Consider the following 23,761-nt stretch of genomic DNA (forward strand, 5'->3'; position numbering starts at 1 on the left):
TATTACTTTAAATGCTCATATTTTAACTCAATATCATTTCAGGCCCAAGAAAGTTTAACCTCTTTTCTAAAACATTCAGGTCTATTCTTCTCTGTTAGTAATGATTGAATAGGGCCAAGGAGGCATTGTCAGAACCATTTAGTACTTTGGGATCATTGCTCTGACTAACATTTCTCCTCACAAGCATTCTGCTTTAACAAAATGTGTGTCTCCAGATACATCCTGGACTTGTGAGGGCAAGTGTACTTTACACTGCCATAGATCTCTTCTTGGTTACCAGTTGATGTGCAATGAAAAGATTCAAAACTCAATACTAATTAAAAAGAATGAGCATCGATTTAGCTCACCTGTTTGCTGGAGATCAATGAACTAGGCTAGGTGGCCCTGCTGATCTCAGCTGGGCTTGTTCACCCATTTGTGGATTAGCTGGAGGTGAGCTGATTTGGGCTCTTGTTTTCCTTCTGGAGGCAGCAGAACAGGCTGGGCATGTTCATCTCATGGTGATGGCAGAAATGGAAGAGAGCAAGCAGTAATATGCAGGGTCACTGAAGTCTAGTCTCAGTGGTGCACTGCCACTTCTGACCCACTCTATTGGTTAAAGCAGGTCACATGATGAATCCCAAAGTCAAGAGGTGAACATATATTCCTCCCAAGGAAGAGAAGTGGAGGGAAAGAATATTTCTGAACAATAATTCAACCCACCACACCCGTGAAGACACTGTTAAGTGATCACAATGTTCTTTTCCACTGTGCCTGAGTATAGCCTTTATGTACTTAGCAGCCACAATAATTGCTAGGAAACCTGCTAAATATGAGGGAAAGAAGAAAAAATGTACTTGAGACTTCTAGTTTTGCAAATTTTTAATATATTTTACAGAATAATATATCTGGATCTCAAGTGCTATCTTTCTATAATGTAAAACATCATTGTTATATTTTGAGAATATTATAGTTATTCAATTTAGACTGAGTTAGTTTGAAAAAAAATGTCCATCTATACTAAATATGAATGAAAACTGCCATTAGATTTTAAAATAGCAATTTAGTTATCAATTACTTATATTTTCTTTTGTAAAGGGAATATATTTTGAGTCTTTAATAACAGTTTCTTTTCATTTATAAAATATCCCCCAAAATATATTTATACATTTTCACAATTTGGAAACTAAAAATCTACAAGAACATGGATGAAGGTCACAATGCCAAACACCACTTACACAGCCACTTCCAGTCCACTTACTTTAAACCATATTAATAATTAAACAATAGGTATTTTTCATTTATTCTGCTTATTCTTGAATTAAACTTTTAAAATAACTTCAATCTTTCTTTTTCCAAATGGCTTTCTTAACATTTTAATTTAAATATTATGATTTATGCTTCCTTGACATAGTTTCAACATTAAAAGGAAGTTAAATTCACAGATTTAATATAAGAAATTGTTCTATGGCAACTTTATTTTTATAAAATGAATATTGCATTTTTATATATGAAGTAATATTTGATAGTTATAATAAACTGGCATGGGAAGAGTTTTCCTGTTAAACCAATGCAAAATGCTTACAGTGACCATAGTAAGAACGGCTCTGGGTGGAATATAGAGGTCTGACTCTTATCTCTAGATGAATGTGTTTACAAGTCATCTCTTAAATTGAGCACTTTTATGAAAAAAAAATACTACCTCTTACCGATATAAGTCACTAATCAAATCATTGGTCACACTGTGTTAAATTCCTAAAAAGGCTAACTTTAAATTACATTTAATTAAATAGCACACATTTAGAAAGAAAAGTCTTTCCACAAAATTTTCCACAGGTACAAAGCAATTTCAGCAACTCTGAGGCAAAACCGCTATTATTTTTTAAGAGATTTTGGAAAATAAAGTGAAAATAGACAGTTCCCATGATGGTAATTCAGTTTACAGAAGTGGTGATGAAAATGTAACTATAAACTTGCCTCTGAATCTCTTCTTAACAAATAGCAAAAACAATTTATCTTTCTCTCTTGGCCAATAATTCTCTCCATTCCCCTCACCCCTAGCTACAATTTCTGTATGTTGGAAAGATGATGGGAAAGCTAAAAATTTCAAGGACTTCCTGGTCAGTTGACTGAGCTGTGCCTCGTTGTCCGTTCCCCCAGTGTCATTTGGAGCCTCTGGCTCATTTCCCACAGCCTCTCTGCTGGATGTCCTTTGCCAGCAAGCATTGTTATACAGGAAGATGAGCTTAAAACTTATTATCAGTTGTCCTGAGTTTAAGCCCTGCCTTTTTTTACTAGGCAGCCACATGGCTTTCGGTGGCAAGGTAGTTAAGGTCCCTGAGCCTCAATTCCCATCTAAATAGTGAAGGATGTGGGGAAATTTCTTTAAATTATTTTCAATGCTGTGAATCACTTTGTAGACCATAAAGAAAAAAATCAAATGCTATTATGATGATGATCATTTCACAATTTAATATTTTATTAACTAAACCTTATTACACTAAATGCTTCTAATTGCCTAGGGTAAAGTCATACTAATTGCTCCAAGATAAATTCTTGTCTTGTATAACATTCCCTTATTAAGTTGAAATCTACGGTAACTCAGCCAGCACTCAATAGATAGTGATTTTGCTGTGTCATAGGTATGCCCAGTTTCCTACCGTGTACTTAAAGGCACTTATCTTCTCTTTAAAACCTTGATAACATTTCCCCTTTTACCTTTATGAGCACTTCAAATTCTTAAAACGTTTTCACCTGAAGAGTTCAACGGGGCACTATGTGGATCTTTCACAACACAGCCAACTTGCCTTAACAATGACATAAACGTTCTAACCAAAATCTACACATTGTCCATATATTTTCATCCTCAAGATTTTGAATTAAACGATTTATTTTATATTCTTAACATCCCTAGAGAGAGAAAAAAAGTAGCAAGCCCAGGAATTTAGATCCAAGCCTACAATCAAACAACATTTCATTCAAGAGAATGAACTGCAATAATTACTCCATGTCCATGATATTCTACTCACTATTACCTAAATGTAAAATATAAACTCTTCTACTAATATAAATACTTGAGACATATAGGGAAAGTCATCTAGCACGTTAAGAAGAAATTGCACAAGGTAGATATTTCATAGTCTACCTTTATCTGAAAATATTTCATGCAACTTTTATAGTTTCCACATGCAGCCTAAGCCCTGGAATAATCTGATCAAATGTGTTTTTATAAGGTCAATGTATATATAGAATAAAAGGCATCTCTAATGACTGGATGTACATACTTGTAAAATGTAATATAATGGAAAATCATCAATATTTAAGATGCATACACCAGTGGAAATTTGAAAGAATAAGAACTTGATTTAAAAACACAGCAGTATCTGTATCAAAAGAATAATTTACTTAATTCTTGAAAGTGCAATGACCCCTGCCTTGTAGAATAAGACGCGAGATTGACCAAAATAAATTCACTTCTATGAAGCTTTCCAGTCTTTTAAATTTATTCAGGAAAATCAGAGACCTTTTAAAATAAGTCAAAATTTTATATTTCATCAACCAAGGAAAACATACAATTTTAAAACAGTAAAAAGAAGGAGGAAATGACATCTCCTTTAGGGATCTAGAGCAATGTGAGGCCAACGGTGATGACATTTGCACCAGGGTGCCCTGTTATCTCCTCTTTTTTTTTTTAAGGTGTGAAAAATTAGAACATATGTGAAAATATCACATCAAGAGAGGACAATTTTAGAATTAAGATTCTGAATTTTCTCTATTCGTATCATTATAGTGTGATTTATTTACTAATTAATGAAGAGAGAATCGTTGAAGTTTTCTAAATTCTCATTCCTTGGAGGATTAGCTCACCCATTATCATTTCTATTTGATCTTTCATGCCTTTGTGAAAATATATGTGAAGGCTACTGTTTTCCACTTATCTATTCTGATTCAGGCAATTTATCTCTGACATGCACAAAAGTAAATTTTTATTTCACAGATATAAACATTGATCCACTTTTATAACCCAAGCATCATATCCTATAAATTATAACACATAAAAAACAACTTAAACAGTCAAGCACATACAATAGGGAGGGAAGCACAAAAGAGATACATAGGTAAATGTTTCTAAAAACCCAGGAGGTAATTTTCTCCATGTTCTTCATGCTACCAGTAGCTGACCAACAAGTCCAAAACTTCTTTCTTTGATTAAGGTGGCAATAATAGTGGCACCTTGCCTTAAACTTTCCTGTAGCTTCTGCTCATCCTGAAAAGGAAAGATAAAGCAACAATTATTTTAGAAAGATGTCACACATTAAATTTAATAAGAAGTTACTTTTATTTTTTTAAAAATTTCTTTATTTTTAACTTTTTCCCCCCAGTTTTATAGAGATATAATTGACATATAACATTGTGTAAGTTTAAGGTGTACAATGCAATGATATGATATACATGTATACTGTGAAATGATTACTACAATAAGGTAAGTTATCACATCCATCACCTCATATAATTACAATTGTGGGAACGGGGGTTAGTGAGAACATTTAAGATCTCCTCATTTAGCAACTTTCAAGTATGCAATACAATAATGTTAACTATAATCATGATGCTGTACATTAAATTCCCAGAACTTATTCAACATACAACTGGAAGTTGGTACCTTTTGACCACCATCTCCCCATTTCCTCCACCCCTCAGACCCCAGCAACCACCATCCTACTCTGTTTCTATGAGCTCAAGGAGCCACTTTTCAAGGCCCGCTGCTCTCTGGCCTCAGCATTCTATAGAACTCAGACCATAGCCACTGGCATGGACTTGGTCCCCCAAATAAAGAATGAATGCTTTTGCAAGCACTTTTCATTATAGACAAAAAATATTTGCTGAAGATACCAAGAAAAACACTGACAATTTCAAATGTTAACAACATAAAATAAAAGTTCATTCTCCCCTAATCCACTACCTGACCAACTTTGGCTCTTCACTAAAGTGTGAATATTTCATTGATGATGCAAGTCTTTTCGTCATCTTGTTTCTGAATGTTCTCCAACAACAGACTTTGTTATAAACTGTGAGTACTGGTGTGGGAAAGAAAAAAACTGCTTGCTGTTTGTGAAGTGAGGATCAGGCGAAGTGGTGAAATGAGTTATCTCACAAGTTGCTAAAATGTAGTTTTGCGTTTGAAATCATATTGCCTATGAAAATATGTTTATTCTAATTATTTGGGCTTCTTGAAGGCATGAGGGGATGGTACTGGGAAGAGAAAAAGAAAGTGGAAATAGAGCTAATATCTTTAAGGTCTCTGTGTTATGAATTGTGCTGTGTTCAAAAACAGGGATCTGATAAGCAGTCTCTAAAGTCTGGCATCATCCTTACTGTCTTATCCCAACATTCAATATATCACTAGGACTTATTGCTTCTACATCCTTAAGATTTCCTGAATCCATATGCTCCACTCAAACTGCCATTGCCAGCATAACACCCCTGTCCTGAATTACTTGAACAATACATAAACAGTCTCTCTGAAGTCTTGTCCTGTTCTACCCTATTTCCCACACAGCAGTTAAAATATTTATTTTAAAATATAGACCTGATCATTTCACTATCCTGCCTAAAATCCTTTCAAGACTACCTTTAACCTTCAGGATCAAGTCTGAACCCTTTACCTGGTAATGAAAAGAGTCTTTTATCCTTCCAGCCTCTTCTTGCCATTCCCTTAAAATCACTCAATTCTCTAAGCCACATGAAACTATTTAAGATTGCACAAACAAGCCATTTTTCTAAGCTTTCATCCCCTTGCGCCAGCTAATCCCTTTGCCAGAAAAGCTTTCCCACTCCCTTCCTAGCTTAGCTGATCCTAGTTACTCTTTGTGGTTCAACCCAGACATCGGCGACTCTTGAAATCTACTCTTGAATCCTATCCTCCAGCCCAGTTTGGGTGAGGTGAATCTATGTTTCCACAGCTGTGAATTCCTCTAGCACACTGAATTCTAATAGTCTTTTCAGTTGACCGTCTATTCCACCAGATGATGTTTCTTGATGTACAGAATTTTTCATTTTATCTTTGAATATGGAACACTTATTTCAATGCCTAACACATGGTAGCACTCCATAAATTACAACACATTCAAAGCAAAGGAGACTCTGACTATGGTAGAGGTATCATCACCTTTTCAGTTTAACTCATCTGTTAAAATGACCACTATTTGGTTACTTTGTTTACTTCTATTTGCATATTTAGACAGACTCCTGGCAATAGTCCCAAGAAGAAAATAATCAAGGCATTCCACTACCACCACACTTCCACTAGCTCAGGCCTTGGGTTTCTCTATGAGGATGGTGGTGAGAGACCGTCTGGGCTTAAGCTCCTTTTTTCCATCAGTTTCCCTGATTGTGTTCTAAGGGCTGGAGCTGAGGAAGATGCACAAGGATCTGAATGGTGGCCACCTGAATGGTGGCTACTTTGCTCACTGCAAGTGGGTTTTGATGATACTTCAATACTGGGTTTCAGATGCTGTACTGGTTTCCATAATATCGTAAGACTTAAATCACATATACAAATTATTCTAAAGAGAAATATGTTTGGGCTTAAATGTGATTCACTTATAAGGGAGTAGACATCATCCATGACACATCATTCATAAACAAAGAAATAGATCGTCTAAAGCTGAACACAATACAAACCAACAATAGATATTTGTCCCTCTTAACGATTAATTAATTACAATGTCGCAGGGTTTATAATACAAATCTACTCCCCAGTTTCATTTTTGAAATTGAGACATACAACAGATGATGATAATTAAGGTTTCCCCCTCAAAAATAAACAGAAAAAGGCTCTTTGTAGAGCCTCTTTGAAATAAGTTAACACTTATAATGAAAGCAGCACAGTAACAAAGGAAGAAATGAAGGGGAAAATATCTGTTTAAGATCCTAATGCTAGAAAAATAACATTTCTATATCTTAGAATAAATCATCTATGCTCATTTTGATAGCTCCATAACTTACACATCTTTAGATAATCAGGAATTTAAGTAAGAATGTTCTTTTAAGGATTAATTTACTTCTGCAATTTTTTATAGGCATCATTTGGAAAGATTAGAATTCAGTAAGAAGAACTTGTATTATTCCACTGAATATTTGTTTTCCCTTTCTGCCTGAGCTCAATCAATTGATTTATCCCTGAAAAATATGGAAATCTCAAAACTGATTAAACAAGACAGTGAGACATACATATACTCAGAAAACTTCTAGTATATACAAAGATCACATATTCAAACAATTTATTGATTCTAAACATCTCAAAATTCCTTAACTCTACAAAACTATTGATAATATGGGTAAAAAAAAAGCAAACTCGAATAGATCTTTAAAAAGTATTTCTTGCTGCTAGTGGACATGCAAAATAGTGTTTTTAATCCTTGAGGAGGATGGGGAGGGAAGGGGCATTACAGGTGGTCATTTTATTATCATTCACACATATTTACATATATGTACATACATACATTCCTTTGTGTGTCCCAAATATTGTATAATAAAAATGTTTAATGTTAAAACTAAGTAAGCAAGGTCAACATGAACACTGAAAAATCATGTTGACAGTAAGCGCTCTTGACATGATGTGATGAAAATGGCATTTACTGTGGGCCGGCCCCATGGTGTAACGGTTAACTTAAGCAGACTCTGCTTCTGCAGTTCAGGTTTGCAGGTTCAGATCCTGGGTGTGGATTTACACCACTCATCAGCCATGCTGTGGCAGTGACCCATGTACAAAATAGAGGAAGACTGGCACAGATGTTAGCTCAGGGCCAATCTTACTCAAGCAAAAAAAGAGGAAGACTGGCAACAGATGTTAACTCAGGGCCAATCTTCCTCAAGTAAAAAAAGGAGAAAGAAAATGGCATTTACTGCTGTAGTCTACCTCTAGAAAACCCATTACCCTAGTCTCTAATCATGAGAAAAACATGAGACGAATTCCAATAGATGGAATCCTACAATACATCTGACCAGAACTCCTCAAAACTGTCAAGTTCATCAGAAACAAGGGAAGTGGGAGAAACTGTCACAACCAAGAGGAGCCTAAGGAGACATGACAACTAAAAGTAATACGGTGTCCTGGAACAAAAAATACATTAGGTAAAACTAAGGAAATCTGAATAAACAATGGACTTCAGTTGTTAATAATAGGGGAATCTGGATGCAGGGTATATAGGAACTCTGTACTATCTTCTCAATTTTTCTGTAAATCTAAAAATTAAAGTGTATTATTTTTTCAAGAAAGTAAGCATGTATTTAACTTAAACATATTTGTCTTGATTTTAAAAATGTTTCTGTGCCATAATTACAAAGCCTGAGTTACAAAGGTAATTTATTTGTGTGCACTAGCCCATTTGCATATTTCTTGATAACATACAATATTCCTTTATTAAATTATGCATTTCATAAGGGCACAGGCTCTAGAGTCAGGTTGCTGGCATTCATATACTGGCTTTGATAATTTTCAAGTAATCTTTGAGCAAATTATTGAAGTTTTATAGTTCTTAGTTTTTTCATCTAAAACTGGGGCAATAATATTATCTGCCTTATAATTTTTTTGTAGGGACTGAATCAGATAAGACATGTAAATCACTGCTACCTAGTAAATATTCAATAATAATAGCTGTTAGATGGGCCAGCCCGGTGATGCAGCAGTTAAGTTCGCACATTCCGCTTCTTGGTGGCCCGGGTTCACTGGTTCGGATCCCGGGTGCGGATGTGGCACCGCTTGGCAAAAAGCCACGCTGTGGTAGGCATCCCACGTATAAAGTAGAGGAAGATGGGCATGGATGTTAGCTCAGGGCCATTCTTCCTCAGCAAAAAGAGGAGGATTGGCAGTAGTTAGCTCAGAGCTAATCTTCCTCAAAAAAAAAAAGAGCTGTTAGAATTATTATTTTTACAGAGTGTACTGACTTTAGCCATGACAGAGTAGCTGATATCACCAGCTCACAATACATAACATTAAATCTGGACAACTGTATGTAAAAATATTGTTTGCAGGCCTCAGATGGTAACCAAAGCACGTCTACAATCCTTGAAAGTAGAGCCCATTAACTAACATTCACTTCAGCTGTCTTATTGAGAGAATTTTTTTCAAACTATAAAGAAGAGAAATAGAGCTCAAGTAGAGAATGACAGTCTCTCTGGGTAGAAAAGATACAGTTTACAATTTAGAGTTGTCAAGGCAGCTTGGATTTGTGCAAGCATGGTACCTGAGAGAGGGAAGTTGCAAAGAAATACTAAAAATCTGCTAAAAATTCCCCTTCATTCCTTGGCCAACTCCTAAAGTGCTTGCACAGGAGGAGATGCAATAGGTTCCTGGCAGAGAATAACTGCAGGGAAGCTGGAGAGCTGAGCAGAGATTTCCGAGCCTGCACTGTGCTGACGAGAAGGAGTTTAGATGGGAGTCCAGGTAGAAAGAGGATAAATTACTGACCATCCATGGCTTCCAGTTGAGATCTCTGAAAGGCTGCACCTACAGCCTGGGAATAAAGGCAAAACTGAATTGGACCTGCCCTAACAAAGTTTCAACAACCTCCAGATCAAGTTGATCGCCCAGTAATACAAATGCTTGCCAGAACAAATTTCAATATTCTTTGGAGGAAACTAAAATAAGCTACAGCTTTTATCACATTTTGCAACTAAGTATGGCATATAATAAACTATTACTAGATGAGTAAAGAAGCAGAAAGCAAAGCAGCAGAAAAAATAACTCATAAAGGAGCAAAAAAGATAATCAATTTAAGCAGATCCAGAAATGATCCATATATTGAATTAGCATGCAAAGATTTCAAAATAACTATGATTAATATATTTAAAAAACAGAGGAAGAGATGGAAACATTGATGAAGAAAATGAAAATTTTCAAAATAGAATTGGGATCTATGAAAAGGATATTTTATAATTATAAAATATAATACTTGAAATTAAGAATTAGACTGCTGTGATACAAGATAAGCAGAGCAGAAGATATTAGTGATCCTGAGGACAAGTAAAAAAAAATATCCAAACTGAAGCACAGAGAGAAAAATTGAATTATTACTATAATACTATATGATATAATACTTTATGATCATATTACTATTCCATTTCCCTATTCTGTCCTTATCTACAGCTATACCCCACCACCACCACCAAGAATCCTGTTTGCAACATTTAGAAAATGGCATATGGGTTATCTCAGCAGCCATGTCATCTGGGAATATTTACTCTATGAAACAAATAAGCATAAAAAAATTTCAACCTCAAACCTAGGAAAGTAAGGCAATATAATAACATACATAACTATGCAAAAGACTAGTCTGTAGGTAATATTGCTATAGCTGGGCATTAAAGGATGAGGAAATTCGGAGCATGATAAGATCACATAATGCTGGAATGATTCCTGAAGGAGGTGTAACCAAGAGATGAGAAAAGGAGGAGGTAAAAATTTCAGAGTCCAGAATGGACAAGAAATACTTTGGGAACAAGAAATCATGACTAATTTTTATTGTGACATACCAATGTGATAAGCTAGACCTTAATAAAGGTATTGCAAAAAAAGTGGGTACTCAAATTCTCACAATAAAAAATAAAGAAAATATCACTGAAATTGTACTTAGCAGTTTATTCACTATCTGTAACTCTAGCAATTTACAGGCTTCAAATTTACCTTGATTTCTACTCGCCAGCCATAAAGAACATAAACTATAAACATGGGACTCAATGTTTACACACCCACACACAAAATCAAAATTATACATTTGTTGGTTACTGAAAAAGAAGGGGAAATTTAATGACATAAGAAGTATTAAAGTCTGCATTTTCTCTGTCTAAATTATTGTTATAATTACTTGTTTTATCACCCTGTTAACTTCATAAAAATGTCAATTGTGAGAAAAATCGTAAAAATCACAACTCTATCCAGTCATAAAACAATAAAAACATAACTTTTGGCTGAAAAATACAGCATTCACTCTCCTTCCTGATTATAACTATATTATAAAATAGAAACCAGTCAAAAAGAAAAAAAGAATATAGTAGTCAGATTTCTTAAAATCCTGGGAGGGATAATATAAAAATGTTAACAATTGTTATTTTGGGATGATGGATTTATGGCTATTTTTATTTCTTCTCTGTATTTTGCTATATTTTCAAAATTTCCATAATGAATACAATTTAATCCACTAACAAAAAGTAAGTTATTTAAAAATTTAGGGGCTGGCCCCATGGCACAGTGGTTAAGTCTGGCACACTCCACTAAGGCAGCCCAGGTTTCCAGGTTCAGATCCCAGGCACAGACCTATACCACTCATCGAGCCATGCTGTGGTGGTGACCCACATGCAAAGTGGAGTAAGGTTGGAACAGATGTTGGCTCAGGGCTAATCTTCCTCAAGCAAAAGAAGAGGAAGATTGGCAAAAGATGTCAGCTCAGAATGAATCTTCCCTACCAAAACAAAAAAAAATTTAGTTTCAAGACCTTAAATTCAGGGAACTAAATTTGACTTATCATATAAATTCAATACAGAACACATTGTCCAAATTTCCAGGGAACATTTATCTCCATAAAAATCTTCAAAATCTACACAAAGAAAACGTTTTTTGTTTGACTATTTTATTCTTCAATAAAAGGTCCAAGAAAGAATCATATTAATAATTCACAAGGTCTTAGCTTTCTGCTGACTTAGAAGTAGAAAAATATCATGAAGTCAAGCTAAAAGTAACAACAAAAAATTTTTACTAACCTAATTTTATTTAGTATGTTAACAAGTACTCTTGAAGAGTTTCCTAACAGTTGGATTTTTAAATATTAGAAAGAAAATTAGACAAAATATCAATATAAAATAGCTATCTTTAACTTCTGATATCCTCAAACTGAATTATTTAGGATTAGAATTCACCATAGGTTTTATCTACAAACTTATCATATTTAGCTATTTCTCTATCCCTTGTAATTTAAAGATTAGGATGGACTATCCTAGGTTTAGATGCAAAAAGAACAAAAGTTCTAATTACCATTATCTTTTAAACACATAATTCTAAACTCACTCCATAGTAACTAAGTCTTGTCAGTGGAATCCTAGACTTCAGTCTTTTTGTACACGTGGGGTTTTGTTGGTGATAGCTCAGTTTCCTTACAATGGTTATATACATCTATCATCTCCAGCAGAACAATGAAGTCTCGATGCAGAAACTCTCACGGGACATCTCAGCCTTTGGCAAAATTTGGGAAAGCAGGAAATTTCTTTATTTTCACAGAAGATTGGGAGTGACAGCAGCATCTCCATAATTCACAGCAGCTCTTCTGTTCCCTCCTCCCCACCATTTACTTCACAATTTGGATAAGTAAAGCCTGCAATTCCAGAAGTAAATTACTGAGAAGTTACACCTTGCAAGTGTGTACAAGTGGTCAATTTTCTGTAATGCCCATATCTTCAAAATCCCATACTTACTAACTGTCCCTTTCAATTTTCTCAAAGGATAACTTTTGGTAAAACTATTCCCAGTGTACATAAACTTGAAGAACTTTTTAAAGGTATACTTTAAAACATTAAATCCTATCATTGTACTATATAGCTCTCAGTACTTAAATTAAAGAGGCATAAGCAAATTTATGGTAGGTATGCTTTTAGAATCAAATTTATGTGGATTTTGTAGAAAACTGTCTCAAAGAATAGCAGGAAAAGTTATTGTTATGACGTTATTGTTGTCCAAATTTTTATGGACAACTTGAAAGGAAATCTTTGAGATAGTCATCCTCCAGACACATCATTCCTAAAGAACACAATGTAGTCTGCTAAAAGGAAAACCATAAAGTTAAAATATATGCATATATATATTCAGGCTTTAGATGTCTTAGGAGATTGCACAGTCCTTGTTGAAGGGTAAACATCACCTTGTCTCAGCAAATTCCATACCTAAAGCCTAATTCAGTTTCCATGAGTTACAAAACTGTTCTGAAATTCAGGTTGCTAATATTTTGATATTAATATCCCTCTGCCATCCATCCTTGTTTTGGTGAACTCATACAAAAATTATCCAAATGCCACAAATTTTCAAACACTCTAAATAAAAGTGTATTATCTATATCTACAGATACATATCTATCTATCCATCTATACCATATACAATATACAAAAATCCTAAGTTGTAGACTTTAGAAGCCTTTTAACGGTTTTATTACATTTATAAAATACTTAATATCATATCAAAATAATTTGAGGCTAAATTTCCTTTCTGTGTACATTTTGCTGATATGGAAGAAAAAAATCTAATAGTAACATGCTGTCCCCTAGTGGAGATGAAAATAAACGTTTGGGGTTTGTAAATTTCCAAAACTGCAGAGAAAGCAGTGACCTACTGATACAGTTTGAGAAAAACAAAACAGTCCTGTCCAAATGAAAAGCATTTGCCTCTAGCTCGTTTGAGTGAAACAACTCTGTCCTGAAAACCTCGATAATGAAATACTAGTGAAAATGCAATTGGGTGTACTTATTAACACAGTCATCACAAAGCACTTTTCATCTCCTTTATTCTCCATACCTAGCACAAGGCCCTTCGCATAATGTAGGCACTCAGTAAGTATTTGTGGAATGAGGATTAAGAAAAAAGAATTGGTCAACAAAACCCCAGGGGGCAACACTGCTACTTTGCTGAACAGGAACGGATAAGAAAGATAGAAAAGACTCAAACTATGCAGTGTTCAGAGCCAGAGTACAGTGGGGTAAAACATGGGCAGCCAAAAGCACCAGATGTCCAGCCTGAGGAACAAGCACTTCATTATTGCGTCAATTATTTCTAGATCTGGAACTTGTCACACTGTCATACTTTATTTTCTTACAACATCATTCTTAATATCAATCCCCTAACTTAATAAAGTTGAAAAAGCAGTCTGATACACAATGTCCTTTTTAATTAGCAAATATGTTTTGATTCTATACAACTCATGCAACAGTTACCAAGCCCTGCTAGTTTTCTATGACATCCCTCACCAGTCATATCCAACCACTCTAAGTCTACATCCACACCATCCTGTACCTGGATTCCTCTGGTATGTTCTAACTGGCCACTTCTCTTTGCCCTTGCTACTGCTCTAACCCTACTAGAACAACCATTTTCACGCTATCAAACCCACGTTACTTTCAGCACAAACTTCATCTTAGCATTCAAGACCACCCACAATCAAACTAATCAACCCTCCTAACCACAGTTCTCACTCCTTTACTACATGGAAATGACTGTTGTGGCCATACTGGTATAATCACTGTTATTCCTTCTCCAGTAAAATGGTTTCCCAATAATTGTCTAATTCAAATTAATATTCAGAGACCTGGTTGTGATGACTGCTTTTTATATAATCATCTACTTTACTGAAGATCAGTAATTTACATTATCATAGTTTGCCTCATAATCCCTTACTAATATTTGTATTAGGTTTATAGATGTATAGATCTTATTTTCTTAGCTAAACTGTAGATAGTAAAAAACAACTGTCCTGAATTGAATTCTAACCTCAAATAAAGTACTATACCCATAGTAGTTACTCAATAAATTAATTTGCTAATTCATCCTATAAAAATCTGGCTTTATATATTGACTATTAAGATATCTTTGAAACCTCAAAGTTTTCAGATAAAGGATACATCATTATGGAAATAATTTCCCCAAAATAAAGATAAGATAAAACTTGTATCTGTACTTGGAAACTTAAAAGATGTCAAAAGCTAGAAATTGTGCTACATGATCTCCCCTCCCATAAAAGAATGCCTGGTCTGGGAAGTAAGTGTAAAGGATATTGATAAATTTACTCTAATATACCCAAGTCAAGGGGATAAAGCCAGATGATGAGGCAAGCATTCTCTTAGATGGGGTGGCAGCATAAACAGAAAAACTACATGCTACATGTTGGTGGGCAATGGGTTCTGCTCGCAGAATGCATGAGAAATGATAGAAGGGATTGTAAGATTAATCAAAAGAGTTTCTTCTTGAGAGGATGAACCAAGTTTCATCAGAAAAACTATTAATAATTTCTCTTGGAGCAGAAAACTGATTAAATTTTTCCCAAAATCTTAATCTCAAAATTCCATAGAAAAGTGTGTACCATTGAGTTAAGAAGGAGGCTTTGAATTATAATCTACAAAAAAAAGAAAAGACTTCTATCCGTACCAGACTGATGCCAATTTTTATCATTCTCAACTAGCAAAAAACTAGCCTGGCAAAGCTCCCTCCAAGAATGGAGACCAGAAAGCATTCTTTCCAAGGGAGAAAGACACAGATGGTAGAAGACTGCCTATGGTGCCTCTTCCTAAAAGGTGTTTAAAAAATCAACAGATATATGAAACAATTTTCTAGGTGGAAAGAATTTTATGGAATCATCAGAATTAGACATTTCGCTCTGAAATGACACTACTACATGAAGACAGCATATTAGATATTTTTTGATTTTCACTCTCAGGAAGATTCAAGAAGATGATTCAACCATAGAAGTGGGCACAAAGTAGGAACAATTTTATGTGATAAAAGGGTTCATGCAGATATTAAATATTAAGTATTTTGAATAAAAAGCCATTGGAGGTGGTGTAAAACCCACTTTTTCTCTATAAAGCTGAATTAGATAAATACAAGACATACTTGAAAATGTCTAGAATTCAAGAAAAGAATAAAGGTGTGAAAACAGAGAGAAAAGTCAAGGCATTAATTAAAGAAAGAAATTATGTAAGGGAAACCTGTGGAGAAAACGCAATAGATATCGCAGAAATCATTATAAAACGTATAAGAAAATTCCCTGATTTGAATAAAGATGAGGGTCTTGCAGATAGACAGATATCATTTAGTGCATTGCAAAATTAGTGAAAGAACCCCAAAAAGAAGCCATATTCAGACAATAGCTTCAAATTTAAAGATAAAAATTCAACAGCCTCCAGCACACAATATGGATTATTTTGATTAGATAAGAAGGGCTGATGTGTAACCTCTCTGGAATGCTAAGTACCTCCAGAAAATGGGATCTAAGGAAAAAGATGCTACCTAGGAATCCCTATAAACTGTCAGAAGAACAAAAAAGGAGACACTACGGGATATGCAAGGTCTCCAAAAGCATACCAATTAGTGGAGGCTTTCTTAAAAAGAAAAGAAAGGAATATTTAAAAACTTATCCTATGACGAAATAAGTGAGGAAAAACAGTAAGAATGGTGACTGCTTTCAATGACTTTATTTCAAGAACTTAACTGATACCAGGTTATAGGCTATAAATTAAGATGTGAATAGACAGACATAAAGGTTTTTTCCCTTATGGAATATGTAGTCAGGCAAGTCAGATAAACACATAAATGCATTCATAATAGCAAGTTATGAAGAAAACAACAAACCAATTTAGCATCAAAACAAATCTAGTATTAGAATTTTCAGGCACAAAATATTTTTTAAACTATGTAAAAATTATCTAAATAAATAAACATGGAATCACAAAAATGAGCACAATTAGGCTCTAAAATACATACAGATTTGAAAAAGAAGACATAGAACTTTTATAAATGAAAAACATTGCTGAATTTAAACAAAAAAATCTCAAAGGTTAAATCAAACAACAGATTAGACACAGATGAAAAGAGGATTATTGAAACTGAAAACAGTTGATGAAATTATTCAGAATTCATATCAGAGAAAATAAGGAATAGAAAATGTAATAGGAGATTAAGAGATTTGGCAGATATGATAAGAATTTCTAATATATATTTAATCAGAATCCCAGAAAAGGAGAATAAGACAATGAGGAAAAATAATAAAGACATTATTGCTAAAAAATTTCCATAAGTTATGGAAGACTTGAATTCAATCATAAGGGAAACCAAATGAATTCCAAGGTGGAGAAAAAAGATGCTCAACAAGTAGACAAATTGTAAAGAAACTGTGGAACACTAAATATAGAGACAATCTAAAAGCACAGAAGACTAACAATTAGACTGATGTGACAGTCTTTCTCACAGCAACAATCGTAGCAAGAACATAATGACATATTTGCAAAGTGCTAAAGACAGAAAGCAAAAGTCACTCCCAAGAACAACAAAAAAACTATCAACCTAGAAGGCTTATACTCCTCCACAAACACTGTTTATTAAGAATGAAGATAGAATATGGGGTCCTTCATCCAAAACAAAACATAAAAGTACTTCTAAAAATACTCTGGCGCTAAAGGATGTACCTCAGGTAGAAGGGAAATAATTTCAGAAGGTCTAATAGGGCAGGAAGGCATACAAAATAAAGAAGCAGCGTTAAAATAAGTAGACAAATCTTAACAAAGCAGTGTCTCCAGAAAATAATAAAAATAACATTTAAATATAGAGAATATTTAAAAGAATACTCTCTTAAATATACCATTAATACACCATTTAATTATTTCCAGCAAGAATCATCAATGCTTACTAAAATTAGTACATGAAACTATGATAAAAATTGCGAAATTGACATAGTCTCAAGGTATCTCCCCACAAGATATTTATTAATTATAAAGGGAAAATAATAAATCTTCAGCCAAGAAACATGGCAGGCACCACCTTAACCAAGATATCACAATTAACATCAACAGTAGTAAGACACATAGATATCAAGTGACCCCTGATATGATGCACTGAGAAGAATACAGTACTACTTCTCTGGTGTTCTTGCCAAAAAGGCATAGTCTGAATTTATTCATGAGAGGACATCAAACTTAAATTGAGAGACATTATACCACATAAGAGGCCAGTATTTATCAAAAGTACAAGGTCATGAAAGACAAAGACTGATGATGTGTCCAAGAGTAAACGAGACTAGTAAGAGATGAAACGAAATGCAACATGTGCTTCAGGATTGGATTCTGGACCAGAAAAAGGATAACGGTGGGAAAATCAACAAAATTTAATAAGATTTATAGATTAGTAACAATGTTGCATCAAGGTTAATTCCCTGATTTTGATATTGTGAGGAGGTAAGATGTTAATATTAAGGATTTGGGGTCAAGGGTGTACAAAAATTCTTTGTACTATTTATGAAACTTTTTGTAAGTCTGAAATCATTTCAAGATGAAAAATTAAAAAGAATACTAATAGAGAAAAACACCAATGAAAAACAACAAAACAAAAATCTCAGTTAAACAGTAAAGAAAAAAATGTGAGAAAAGCAGGACAGACAGAAAGCAAAAAGTAAGGAGAGAGAAACTGTTCCAAATATTTTTCTAACTTCAATAAATGTGAATGACTAAGGTCACGGGTGGAAACACAGAAACTGGGTTAAAAACTAAACACAGCTGTATGACTTTTATAATAGCCACGGCTAAGACACCAGGACACAAAAGGCTGAGAGGCAAGTGATTGAAAAAGATATACCAGACATGCACAAACTAAAAGAAAGCTTGGTTCACTATATTCAGTATATTCACTAGTAAAATATAGACTTTAAGATAAAAAGCATTAAGGACAGAGGGCTACTATAAAAGTTATAAAGTTTCATTCACCAGAAGCAGGTTTTGGATATTGGAAATTATGAAATGCATTTTGGATAAATCTAAGATGCCAAGGAGACATCCAGGACCAAATATCAAGTAGGCAGTTGTATGTGTGAATCTGGAGCATGGAAACGAGTCATTTGCAAATGAAGGGTATTTAAAACCACAGGAGTGGGTGAGAACTCGTGAGGATCACACAGGACAGTGTCCTAAGAATCTTCATTATTTAGGGATCCAACAGAAGTTAAGAAGCTGGCACGGAGTCTGAGAGGAGCAGCCATGCTGTATATAAAGGAAGAAATCAAGGCAGTGTGAGATTATGGAACTTGAGATAAAAGGACCATAAAAAAGAAAATGGTACCGTGTTATCCATTGGTATTTAGAGCTTGTTACAGGAAAAAAATGAATCAGCTATACAGAGATAAGGATAGAAAATTGTTTTTAATGTTATGGAGCAAAGCGACGCTTTAATAACATCTTTAATACTAATAATACTAATTATTCTGTAAAGATAAGGTTTAACAAAAAAAATACACAATTTAAAGTACACCACAAAACATTAGAATGTGAAAAGTTAATGATAGGGTTGAAAGTCATACAGAATTTCTCATTTTATACTGTCAAGCCAATATATATTAAATCATCATATATTTTAAGTTAATAAGAAAGAAAAAAGTAAATATGAATATAAAACAAAAATAATTAGCAGTAGTATGAAACAGGACTAAAGTGTACCAAATTGCTAGGAAAAAAAAAGGCAAAGAAAATATAACACACCCTATGAGGTAAATTCCATTATTTAGAAACTTAAACCACAAGAGGTCAAATAACTTGTCCTAAATCACATAATAATGACTGAAAAACCCAGACATGACAGCAGAATAAGAATCTATAGAGTCCAAGCACTTAACAACAATATTAGGGACATTCTTATCCAAGAAAACATGCTTCTAAATGACTACAGTTTAGATCCATTAATTTTTTTTTTTTGCTTACTTTAATATCAAATTTAAAAATATAATCCCTCTTGAGACGTTTACGTGACTCAGCAGCAATAAGCAGGCTGTGTGGTGTGTGGTCTAACATACACCCGCACCTCCAAGGTACGCATATCCTGCCTCCACAACTACAAAAAAAGAAAATTACCAAGTTAATTTATGTTTTATGACATGAACATAAACTGATGAGAGAATTAAATCTTTTGGGTCAATAATAACCAAAATTCTAACTTGTAAATTGGAACATCGATTCCAGAATTTGTAACATCCAGACAAAACGCAGAAAGTAAGCATTTTTCAGTGAATATTGACAGAGGAATTAAAAAAGGAGTTCTGCAAAAGAGATCTAGGGGATACAAAGCAAATATTTATTGAGTCAAAACGTCCTTTTCTCTTATTGTTTATATTGTCACACATCTCCACTGCAAAGTTAAGCAAGAATCCTTGTCCATTTCAGGAACTGTCATACCATAAAATGATAAGCCATAGGGAACAACAAATACCAGAGTCAAGTTGCTAAGGCAAAGGCAAAAACAAAAATTTAAACCAAAACATACATTGATTTGACGGTCATGGTTGGTCGAGTTTGGCATGATCCCCGGCAGGCTCTGTTTTACATTGAGAAATGAGGAATGTTTGCTTTCTCTGCCGACATGTTTTCAGTGAGGTGTAAAGCATAAGAAAGGCTAAGCAACATTTTAATTATTGCTCCAGCATTTTAATAAACTGAAAAAGATCTGGGGAGAGCACAAATAAGCAGCACATTAGAAATCTCCTGTGGCACGCTGGAAACCTTACAAAGGAAACGCTAACATGTTTTCCACTCACTCGGCCTAAAGCATAACTCTCCAGCTTCCTGGATATGCTAATTTCATAAAGAATAATTTAAGTGTTATATAGAACACACACAATCAAAAGGAAAAGAAGAGCTACAAAATCCTTCTTCCTTTCAATTGTTTATTCATTCTGATTGGGATTGGAAGGCCTTTAAAAGACAAATAAATGCCTGATGCCTACAAATAATTAAAATACCAGCAAAGAGGAGTAATAATTACAAGAAAGAAAATGTCCATCTGGATTATACACACATCCAGTGAAAACAGCAAGAGACACTACTGAATATTAACACTACATTATGAAAGCAAAAATGATGATAATCTTTATAAGAATATTTTAAAAGATATTTACGGTGCTGGCCCAGTGGTGCAGTGGTTAAGTTTGCACGTTTTGCTTCAGTGGCCTGGGGTTCACCGGTTCGGGTCCCAGGTGTGGACACGGCACCACTTGGCAAGCCATGCTGAGGCAGGCGTCCCACACATAAAGTACAGGAAGATGGGCATGGATGTTAGCTCAGGGCCAATCTTCCTCAGCAAAAAGAGGAGGGTTGGCAGCAGATGTTAGCTCAGGGCTAATCTTCCTCAAAAAAAAAAGATATTTAAAAGTAAACGAGTTCAGTGATAGAAGTTCTTACAAGTGATTATATACATCATTCTTATAAAAAGTATAGTCCTCTCATAGAATGAAATATGTATTTATTTCCATGACTTGAAAAATGAGAGGAAAACTCACACTAAGAAATCTAGCCTGCTCAGGTTTGTTTGGTTTGGTTTTAAGCACTTTACTCAAAGATAAGTTCTCTTCATTGCAGGACAAAAACAAAACAAAAACAAAAACATACACTCACACAGCTTGCCTATGAACATTGTAGCTTACAGTGGCATTCTTCTACATATTATATAACTCATCTTTTAAAATGGTAAGTCTTGCGAAGCTTAGGAAAAAAAGGGTAGGAGAAGTTTGTCTAGTTATATGGAAGAAGCCTTTGGGCTTGTTCTTCACGTTCCCGATAATCAATACTGGAGGAACATCCTGATTTCAATAATTATTTTCATTCTGAGGTAACAGTTTCCTACACATTCCTTTATAGCATGTTACCTTTATGCGTTTAACTAATTATATGGTATATATAAGCAATAACATGGATGTTTCAAGAAGAAAACAAAATAGACTTGTGTAATTGAACAGTAAAAAATTCCTTGTTTGCCACAAGGCACATTTTAGACATGAGATTTTAAGAGAACACAAGACTGTACAAAGAGCTTTCAATATCTCATAACATTAGTTTGGTTGCTTACAATAGGCTTATTAATCTAAAAAAGTACTTATGAGAAGATTGTGAAAATAATTGATAAATACTGTATTTTAATATGCTTGACATTTAAAAGCCCTAAGAAATGACACTAAGCTTCTAAGCACTTACTCTTCTTCCTTTCAAAACAAAATAATTACTTGTAATTTCCTGCAGTCTGAAATGTTGCTAATTTCCAGGGTGTATAAAACAGCAAAAAATCAGCTTAAACTATAGAAGAGGAATATTGAATATAGATGAGCCACGATGGACTCAAATTTCAGATAAGCCCAAAGGCAAACTGTTAGACTCACGAGGACCTATCTTGTTTGTCAAAAAACATTCAAAAGCTCCAGTAACTCTGAGCTCTGTCCAGCAACACCCACTTTCACATCAGCCACAAGACGCCAAAGACAGTTTTTAAAGGTAACAGTTTTATTTATTTATTTTTTGGTGAGGAAGATTGGCCCTGAGTTAACACCCGTGCCAATCTTCCTCTACTTTTTGTATATGGGATGCTGCTACAGCATGGTTTGATGAGTGGCATGTAGGTCCATGCCCAGGATACAAACCCATGAACCCTAGCCCACTGAAGCCGAGTGTGTAAACTTAACCACTATGCCACTGAGCCAGCCCCCAAAATAACTATTTTATAGCTAGCAGAGGATCTCTCAACATGCTAGGCCACGCCATAAATGCCATGTGATGGTGATGACGAACTCTAAAATATGGATTGTATGCCAAGCTGTGTGGTGTTTAAGAGGCATGAGAAGAAGTCACTCTGCCACATTAAACTCTGTGGAAATTCATGGATTCAGGATTTAAAAGGATTATTAATTTGTGGAGTTTTAACTACTTTACTTACAACTCTCTACATTTTAGAAAAATAGCTTGACAAATTGAGGAACAAAAGATTTTAACTAAATATAAACAAAAAAAGGGAACATAATTTGACTTGGCACTCATCTTGATTTTAAACTGCTAATCACCTCTTTTCAAGAGCCATTCAAAAACTGAATACATGAGATGGCATTTAAAATATAATTTCTTATTTTCATTGAGGAATAGGGAGTGGAAGCCACAAAACTAAGACCGGTTCCCTTTTTTTTTGAAACTATAACTAAAACATGATCTTTTAAAACTGTGAATAAACATAAAATAGAGTTTTTGTTATTTTAAATATAGTAACTACCAATTTCTTTTTTTCCAGTTATAAAATAGTCAAGCATATTCTCTGCCATTTACTCTGGGGCCATCTATGTAATATACAATTCATCTAAAAACAGCTCATTTCTTTCATGGAACCCGGTAGAATAATTTGAAAGCTTACCAAGAATAAACTCAATAAATCAATTAGAGAGTAATCACCACAAATCTGAAGATAATATGAGAAAGACAACAGCCAAGACAGGATGAGCTTTCAATGATGGGATTACAAGTAATGAGAATTATAATGATGGACTCTTTGAGGACCTCCTCTCAAAAAAGTGTTATAAATTCTAAGTACATCTTTAAAGAAGAAATCAATCAATTACTTTTTAATTTTATGAAGTGGGTTGTCTAATGGATGATGACTTAAGAATGCATTAGAAAAACAAAATTGTATTCTTGTAACGATTTCTTGTTAATAAACCATTGAGAAGCTGGATCCAGGTGGTAGCCTGAGAACACAAGACCACATGCCGTCCTCATTTTAAATCCCTACAAAGGTGTATTGGTGGTGATGGTGGGATTAAAAGCACTCTTGAAGAACATACATGCACACACATACATATATGATGATATTGGAAAAGAAAGGGGAATGCTATGATGTGATTAAGAATTTTGGAGAATTTCTGAGAAATAGAAAGACACGGGATTAGACTGGAAACAAAAACCACAGGACAAAACATGGACAAGGTAGGAATCTGCTGAAGACTATTCTGGGTTGATTCAAGCAGAGAGTAAACAAATTCTAGGAGCAGAATAAGATCAGAGGCCAATCTTAAGAGTTCATTAACTATATTCTACAAAGTCAACAGGCTGGCCCATCCCTCATTCTCCACCTATATTAAAGAACTGGAAATAAAGATGTTTATCCACAGCCTAAAGTAGATCGAGTGAGCACCTGGTCTAGAGAAATAACACCACCTTAGGTTATCAGGAAGTTCTAGAAGGA

General features: G+C 34.4%; 1 protein-coding gene across 8 annotated transcripts in view; it reads right to left on the reverse strand.

Moving 5' to 3' along the window:
* Positions 1 to 897: 897 nt before the first annotated feature.
* CRPPA (CDP-L-ribitol pyrophosphorylase A) overlaps positions 898 to 23,761 on the reverse strand; it is a 283,342-nt gene continuing 260,478 nt past the window's right edge. For 3 of the 8 annotated variants that reach the window (XR_006889770.1, XR_006889773.1, XM_046669721.1), the window contains one exon: positions 4,141 to 4,246. Coding sequence is in view for 2 of the 8 variants with exons in the window: in XM_046669716.1 (XP_046525672.1) it covers positions 4,142 to 4,246 (105 nt within the window). In the remaining 6 variants the exon portion in view is untranslated. Of the gene's footprint in view, positions 4,247 to 19,473; positions 19,604 to 20,032; positions 20,213 to 23,761 lie in introns of those variants that run through there. The other 5 variants (XM_046669718.1, XR_006889772.1, XM_046669716.1 and 2 more) reach the window with 5 other exon arrangements.

The sequence above is a fragment of the Equus quagga genome, chromosome 8, assembly GCF_021613505.1.
Source record: "Equus quagga isolate Etosha38 chromosome 8, UCLA_HA_Equagga_1.0, whole genome shotgun sequence".
NCBI classification, from domain to species: domain Eukaryota; kingdom Metazoa; phylum Chordata; class Mammalia; order Perissodactyla; family Equidae; genus Equus; species Equus quagga.